Below are 7,420 nucleotides of genomic sequence, written 5' to 3'. Positions count from 1 at the left end.
AGGTATTATCCGATTAGTTGAGTTAAAAGGTCAGGACGGCTGCTCGCTCTGTTTCTTATGCCACTGCTGTCGCATCAAATCCAGCCAAAAGGACATCATTGATCATCTGACCAGCTCTTCACATCTGATCAATTACCTGGTAAAGCAACACAGAAGGCAAAGGTTACCACACATTACAGAGATGATAAGTCTGTTTTTTTTCTTCTTTTTTTTTTGTTGTAGATGGAAATTTATCCTGACCAGCTGCAGGCGATTCATGACCCTTCAACATACGACTGTCAGCTTCTGCAGTTGCTGGCTATGAAAGGGGAGCATGAGAAGAGCAGAGAGGAGCTGAAGGTATCCTTTTAATACAAATGAGTCAACCTATTGCTGTGATTTTGCTGAAAAAGGTGAGAAAGAACTAGCTTTTCTTTCATCTCTATATCTTCAGGTTCTGTGCTCAGCTGACCCCCCAATTATGAGTTTTTAATATAAAGTTTGTCATTTTTTAAAATTTATTCCATAGTTAGATGTAGTTTAAAATGATGCACAGATTTTGCTTAAATTCATAGTTTTTCTTTTCATGCAGCTTGAAATATATATTTTTGAACATTTAGGATAATGGGATACATTTATGCTCCACTTTAGTTCACTCCCTTCTGGTGTATTTCTGATCAATAACTCTGTGCTTGTTTGAAGTCTGTCACTCGTGTTCCCAGGTAGAACATGTACCCGAACCCTACTGTAGTCAACTCTCTGGGAAAAGTTACCACTGGTGTAAGTGCAGACTTCTTAACATGACCGACTGTGAGGAAACTTCTTCTCCTGCTGCAGCTTTTCTGTTCATCCAGGAAGTAAAAACTTCTCTCTTTATTTTATTTATTTGACTCCACATCTGATAAGATTGAGTCTAAATGCTTATCAAATGGAGATTTTCAATGTCGTTTAGCTAATATAGCTGTATTATTTTAATATTAAAGAAAAAAACGTTGAAACTATCAACATTTAGTTTTTATATGAAAATAAAAAATATTAGATTTCCTTCAGTTTAAGTGTTTTTGTGTGTGACTTTTAATTTTATACTCCCAGTGTTTTTTGTTTTTATTTTCTAGGTTTAAAGATGCTATCGGACGGCTGGACTCCGATCCAAAAACAAACAGATTCCAGTGAAGGTCTCCACACCTTTTTCTGTCCAATTCCATCCCTTTTATTGTTTCTTTACTCATATTTACACTTCCCTTTTAAGGAAACTGTGTGGAAAAGTCCACATCTTCTTGGAAAAGCTTCTCCCCGACATCGAGAGAGTCACAGGCTTTGGGGCAAAAGAAGAAGAAGAAGAAGAAGCAACAGGCGAACACTGTGTTTGTTGTAAATCTGCCGCTCAGGAAGGGGGCGATGCTGCTGGAGAGGCAGTCTTTCAGCACCAACACCCCCTCCTCTGACCTCCACCGGGCTGAAGCTCTGCTCTCTGAGTTGGAGTGCGGTTCTCAATTGAATGTAGAAGAAGACGTCGAGCAGATCCACAGCTGTGGTGCGATGCGAGATTTCTGTGGAGGAGATCTTGACGTCACAGAAGATCCAGCTGCATATCTGGACACCGACGATGGTTTCGGCACCCAGTACCGAGACGCAGCCGAGGCGGAGGGGGAAATGGCGTTTGACGAAAAGGCGTACGACACAGAAAGTCAGGAGTTTTCTAATGAAGCCCCTCAAATGACGAGTGGATTTTTTCCAGATCCTCACAGAGAAGACTTATCTTTCTGTGGTGGAGCGAAACAGTGGGGTACAGAGCAATGCTACAGATCCGCCTTAAATACAGTTGGAACAAACATGCAGGAGTTTGGAAATGAAGGGGAAACGAGCTCCTGTGCTACTCAATACCAGCAGGTGGCATGGAGTGACGCAGCTCCTCCGATGGGCAGCATGTGGGGGTATTATGCACCTGTGGCTGGAGTTCCTCCTGCCTTTAACATGTCGACATGCTACAGAGATGCTCCTACTCACCGTGGCAGCATCTCTGCTCCGCCCATCGGAGGGTTTTACGAGGCAGATTTCTTCACGGGTTGTACTCGGGACGCTCCACAGAGTAACCCGCATCTCGCCATGACCTGTGAAGCCAAATACAGCCGAATCCAGAGGAAATTGATGGATTTTGCCCACTACCGACCTGGACTGACTGCAAACCTCGAGCAGGCTGTTGAAGCATTTGAAGCTGATGCTTTAACCCAACCCTCTTATGGTTATCACACAGCGGGTTTCTGATCAGAACATTTAACATCAAATCAAACTTTTTTTTCTTTTTTATTGACACATTCTGACTTTTTTCTGATTCTTTTTTTCTGTGTTCTGCACATGAATTACTGACCTCTTCAAGTTTTAGTTTTTTGTTACCATTTGAAATCGACTCTGTTACTGTGAACTCTTTAGCTAACAATTTCTAGCTTTATGTCATCAAATCCAATTCATTCTTTTCTTTATTAGTTGAAAAGAGAAGTGATTTTAATGCACCGTCAAAGTATTTAAACACACAGCTGAATTGTGATGTATTACATGTACATGTGGGGTTGAGCGACCATGTATGCACACGAGGGGATATGTTTGTGTCAAACCTGCTTTTGCAGAAATCCTGCTGGTAACATTGACTTTTAAGTCGCATAAAATCCTGTCAGTATTCTTCAACCACTGCACAGCTGTTCATGGAAATAATTGCCATTTTCACATATTTGTACCAACATCTTGTTGGAAATGAAAAGGCTCCATAACGATTAAAGCTGAAGTGAATTAAAAGTGTTATTCTTGGGTAATCTATTTTACATTTTTGGTTTCTTTTCATCATGTTGTACAAAGTGGATGATATTCCAAACATTTATAAATAACACATTGACTTTATGTCACTGTTGCCTCAAAATGTGGAAAAATTGTGATTGTTTTTGTTAAAACTGTACTGCAATTTATTCAAAAATTGGTTATGAAAAACCACTACTGTTACTACTCTAGTGTATCCTAATAATTTCACAAATTGTTAAAAAAGCAAGCAACAAAAGGATTTTCCTTTTACATCAGTTCAAACTTTAATTTACATATAAAAAAAATGCTTGACTGATTACTTGTTGGAATAATATAGAAAAAGCTAAAATATATAGAATTGTTTAGGTTATAGCGGTTGAGTTAATTTTGGTTGTTTTGATATTTTTCATTTTGTTTATTGTGTAGCCACTGTACATTTTTGAACTAGAGATTAATAAATTCAGTGATTTGAAACTTTATGGCGTTAACCAGACAGGTTCAAGGTGTTAATAGGCCAAGTAGTTACAATTTTAAACACTTTAAGTGAGTATTGACATCTGCTTAATTCGTATTTGGTTAATAGTATTTCCTGTGATGAAATATTAACATCAAATATTTCCTACTTTTATTTTGAAAGGGATCAGGTCTTCCTGTGAGATGACGGTGGCCGAAAAGGTCTTGAACTTTGTGTTGCATTCAAATTGACACGGAATTTAAAAAATCATGAATGTTGGCCCAAGTCGGGTTTAGCAATATAAGCTGTGCTTATCTTGATAATGTTTATACAAGTTCTTAAGTATAATTTTCTTATAAAATGTATGCAAAATGCCTTGTAAAGATGCGCTTTATTAACTTGAAGTTTCTACGATAGTTGCAAATCCCGTTCACCTGAACACATCATATAGGCGGAAGCTCCTGAGCTCTTCTTCTTCTTTTTTTATTACTCAATGGGTTCGCCCAAGCACAAACAGCAAGATTGCACCTGATAAACACCACCACGAAGGTGGCTTTATCTGCTGTCCAAACAAATGTCATTTTAACGGAGTGATAATCGAAGATCGGATGGCGAAAGTTCTTGTAGGGAGCTGCTAACTCAGTGGCTTGCAGACACCAGCATAATAAAGGACAACCTCCAAGGCTGCCCGTCGAAGGGTCTTGACTCCGGGGTTATCAAGTCGAGATGTCAGCATTCTCCGAGGCGGCTTTGGAGAAGAAGCTGTCCGAACTGAGTAACTCTCAGCAGAGCGTGCAGACGCTGTCCCTGTGGCTCATCCATCACAGAAAACACTCGAAGACTGTAGTCAATGTGTGGTTCAACGAACTGAAAAAAGGTAAGCTTCGTGTCAAATACAAGGTAAACACAACGACGCCACTGCACCTTACCAATGAAGCGTGCAGCTGTTTAAGCTAGCAAAAATGTAGCTGTATTTTAGCTAACTATTTTTTTAAAATGGACTTCGTGGGTTGTGTAGCATTTAGTTGCTAATGCTAGCTACAAAAGGAACAATACGGTGTTTTGTATGAATGTTCTTTCTTTTTTCAGACCTAAACCTATATTTAAATAGGTCCTCGCTTATTTTAAACGTCTTGGTTTATTATAAACTCGATAAACCGACTTTATGACTTCACGATGCTAAAATGCTAGCTAGCTGTTTTCAAATAGAAATGCACAAAAAAATGTGCAATAAATAGGGAAGAGTTTATATCCAATTTGATCTTCATTCACACCCCGCTTTATTTACTTTTGTTTTCTTTTTTTAGAATTGTATGTCGAACACAGGGAGTTGACCCAAACTTTATAAATTAGTAGGAAAACGTGGTTGCCATTTAACAGTTTACACCCCCTTAGTCTAACACTATCTTCAGTTTTATTAAATCATTTTATTTGTAAATACAACCAGGTAGCTCGTTGGCATAAGTAGAAGATTTGCACAAAAATAAAATAATTTGCTCATTTTTGTTGTAATGACACCTTACGTTGCCAAATTTGTAAGAAACACGTATTTTGTGTGCCAGATTTCTTTTTAGCCATCACAAAATTGTCTCTATTCTTTCTTTTTGTAAGCTTCCATGACCCTAAGTTTGTCTGCAGGGTACCAAAGATTGTGTTTGTTAGATTTATTTTTTATTTGATTAGCGGTAAACAATGGTTTGGGGTTTTATTAGATCATCGCACACATGCATGCTTCACTCAAATGTGGCACAATTTCAAAGCCAAATAATCAGGCTTCTCTGAGGTATAAATATAATTGTCTTGAAGTACTTGTGTGACAAAATACTAGTGAGTACACCACACATTGCTTTATGTCTTTTAATGGGACAACATAACGGGAATGACTCTTTGACTCAATGACAGATGGTCTGTTTTCTTCTATAAAAGTGTACATTTATTTTCCTTCATAATAACTCACACATTAGGCATCAGTAGCCAAACCCATGAGTGAAAATCCTGTATGTTCGCCATAATTGTCCAGCACTTCCTTAACTCTCCAGAGCTTCACAAGTTGACACTGGGATCCTCTTCCAATCCTCCATGATGAGATACAGAGCTGGCTGACGTTTGAGACTTTATCCTCCTCCACTTCCATCCTTCTTATGTCCTCCTTCACACCTGAGACACTATAACACTCATGAGACACGTGGTACTGGGGAAGGAAAATGACTGATCGTTCTCAGTTTAGACATTTTCTCTTAGGGGTCCTTTTGTGTTACCGGGGGGCTTGTATTAGGAGTTATATTGAATGAAATATAAATTTACACTGCTATACAAGATGGACTACTTTTCATTCTGTTAGTCGTGCAATGAAACTAAATATCTGTCATGTCAAATGCATTTACTTTTTCAGCTGTTTATGAAGCTCCTGGTTAATAATGTCGTGTTTTCCCTTGAGAAGCACAACCTAATGACACCTCAAGGGGACGTTGTATTTCGGGAAATCGTGTGTGTATTTTATGTCTGAATCTATTCACAGTAGGATTGAGGCTCTAATGCAAGCCTCATTTATAGACATTTTTTGTTTCTGAAGGACATATTCCTTATGATAACCATTTCCTGTGAGGTTATTTGTTGGCTTTAAACAGAAAAGAATCAGCATCTTTAGAATAAGACAAACTGTATCGTAAAGAAGCTGTGAAACAATCAGCTTCCTGTATGCTTTAAGTTACTGCATGTCCTTACAAACGGTGTCTCATTTGTTCCCACTTGCAGCTCAGGTGCCGCGGAAGCTGACCTTTCTTTACTTGGCCAATGATGTCATTCAAAACAGCAAGAAAAAAGGCCCAGAATTCACCCTGGACTTTGCACCGGTCATCGTAGATGCTTTTAAACATGTATACAGGTCTGGTTTTTCTATTAGTTTGGTGCTTTGACCTAAATTTCAACCTTTGCTGAACTTTTAACTTTACTTTTGTGTCCAGAGAAGGGGACGAGGTTTGTAGAAAACAGTTGGGTCGAGTTTTATCCATCTGGCAGGAGAGGGCTGTTTATGAACCCAACCTGCTGGATCAGCTTTCCCAAGTCCTGTGTAAGTTTAAACCCGCTTTTTGATAAAGTTATGATTTAACAAGAAAATGTTCTGGATTAAACGTCATTGATCCTAGATGGCGAAACAAAATCAAAGAAAAGGTCGTATGAAGAAATCCACCCCGATGACGAGGGCTTTTCTTCTCACAGCTCTCCAGCTGAATCCCCTCAGGTGATGACCCTAAAAAAGGGTTTTGTAGATTCAAGCAATTCTGTACGAGTCATGCAGGAAGCCTGATATAGGAGAGCTGTAACCTTTTATTTTATTTTTTCGTCGTCCTGCACCAGACTGCAGATTTAATTCGAGCTCTGCAGGAGCTGGAGAACGCCGCTTCCAGCGACCTGGTGTTACGTCAGCGGATCTCCTCCCTCCCTGATGAGGTGCAGGATTCGTCACTCCTTCACAGAATCACAGGTAAGCTGGAGAACTACAAGCAGCAATAGCAGCAGATCTTTCAGGTCAAAAGAGAAAACTTTTGTGGTTGGTGAGGGGTAATTGTGCTAAAAACATTTTTTTTATTGCAATTTTAGGTCATTAAGCCACTTTTTAAAATTTCTGCTTAGGCATGCAACCCTCAAGTGCAAAAAAATGCAGTAGAATAAACCATTTTTCTCTGCACGCTGCTTTGTCAACCCAGAATTTGTGTTCAAAAGATAAAAAAAGATTTACCAGAAACATCTCATGATGGTTTGTGTTTCACAGAGAGGAAAGCGCGTTTATCTACAAGATCTTTGTGAAACCGTTTGGTGCAAAAGGCAGCAGCAGACTTGCTTCATTGCCTGATGTTTTACCTTCTACAACATAATTCTCACACTGCCGAGAGGAAAACTGAAATACTGACTTCTTTTTATGCAGAATTGATGATGATTGTGGTATTTAATTTCTGACAGAGTTTTAAAACAACAAATATCCAAAAGAATTAGAAAGAGATGAAGTTAAAAGGTTTATAAATTCTCACTCTCATACCTTAGACCAGGGGTACCCAAAAGTGTAACAATCAGCCTAAGTGTAAATATATACGTATTTCCAGAAAGCCACACATACCCAGATTTTAAATATTTATGTGAATGCTTAGTAAAAAACTTGGAGTTTAGCTAATATTTTAGCAACATGCTAACGTTTTTGGC

The 7,420-nt window shown here is 38.7% G+C and overlaps 2 protein-coding genes across 4 annotated transcripts in view; both read left to right on the top strand.

Moving 5' to 3' along the window:
* Positions 1-2,786, top strand: part of si:ch211-199g17.2 — a 7,522-nt gene extending 4,736 nt beyond the window's left edge. The window contains exons 8-12 of the mRNA XM_024299564.2: positions 3-139; positions 223-339; positions 702-759; positions 1,095-1,154; positions 1,229-2,786. Of these exons, the coding sequence (XP_024155332.1) occupies positions 3-139; positions 223-339; positions 702-759; positions 1,095-1,154; positions 1,229-2,244 (1,388 nt within the window). The 3' untranslated portion in view covers positions 2,245-2,786. The remainder of the gene's footprint in view (positions 1-2; positions 140-222; positions 340-701; positions 760-1,094; positions 1,155-1,228) is intronic.
* An 899-nt stretch (positions 2,787-3,685) lies between these two features.
* LOC112137635 (regulation of nuclear pre-mRNA domain-containing protein 1A) overlaps positions 3,686-7,420 on the top strand; it is a 7,939-nt gene continuing 4,204 nt past the window's right edge. For 2 of the 3 annotated variants that reach the window (XR_002917581.2, XM_024260068.2), the window contains exons 1-5: positions 3,687-4,100; positions 5,978-6,107; positions 6,187-6,293; positions 6,370-6,464; positions 6,581-6,707. Coding sequence is in view for 2 of the 3 variants with exons in the window: in XM_024260068.2 (XP_024115836.1) it covers positions 3,950-4,100; positions 5,978-6,107; positions 6,187-6,293; positions 6,370-6,464; positions 6,581-6,707 (610 nt within the window). In the remaining variant the exon portion in view is untranslated. Of the gene's footprint in view, positions 4,101-5,977; positions 6,108-6,186; positions 6,294-6,369; positions 6,465-6,580; positions 6,708-7,420 lie in introns of all 3 variants that reach the window. The other variant, XM_024260058.1, reaches the window with a different exon arrangement.

This window comes from Oryzias melastigma, linkage group LG11, assembly GCF_002922805.2.
Source record: "Oryzias melastigma strain HK-1 linkage group LG11, ASM292280v2, whole genome shotgun sequence".
In the NCBI taxonomy this organism is placed as follows: domain Eukaryota; kingdom Metazoa; phylum Chordata; class Actinopteri; order Beloniformes; family Adrianichthyidae; genus Oryzias; species Oryzias melastigma.
This window is presented reverse-complemented; position numbering and strand designations above follow the sequence as displayed.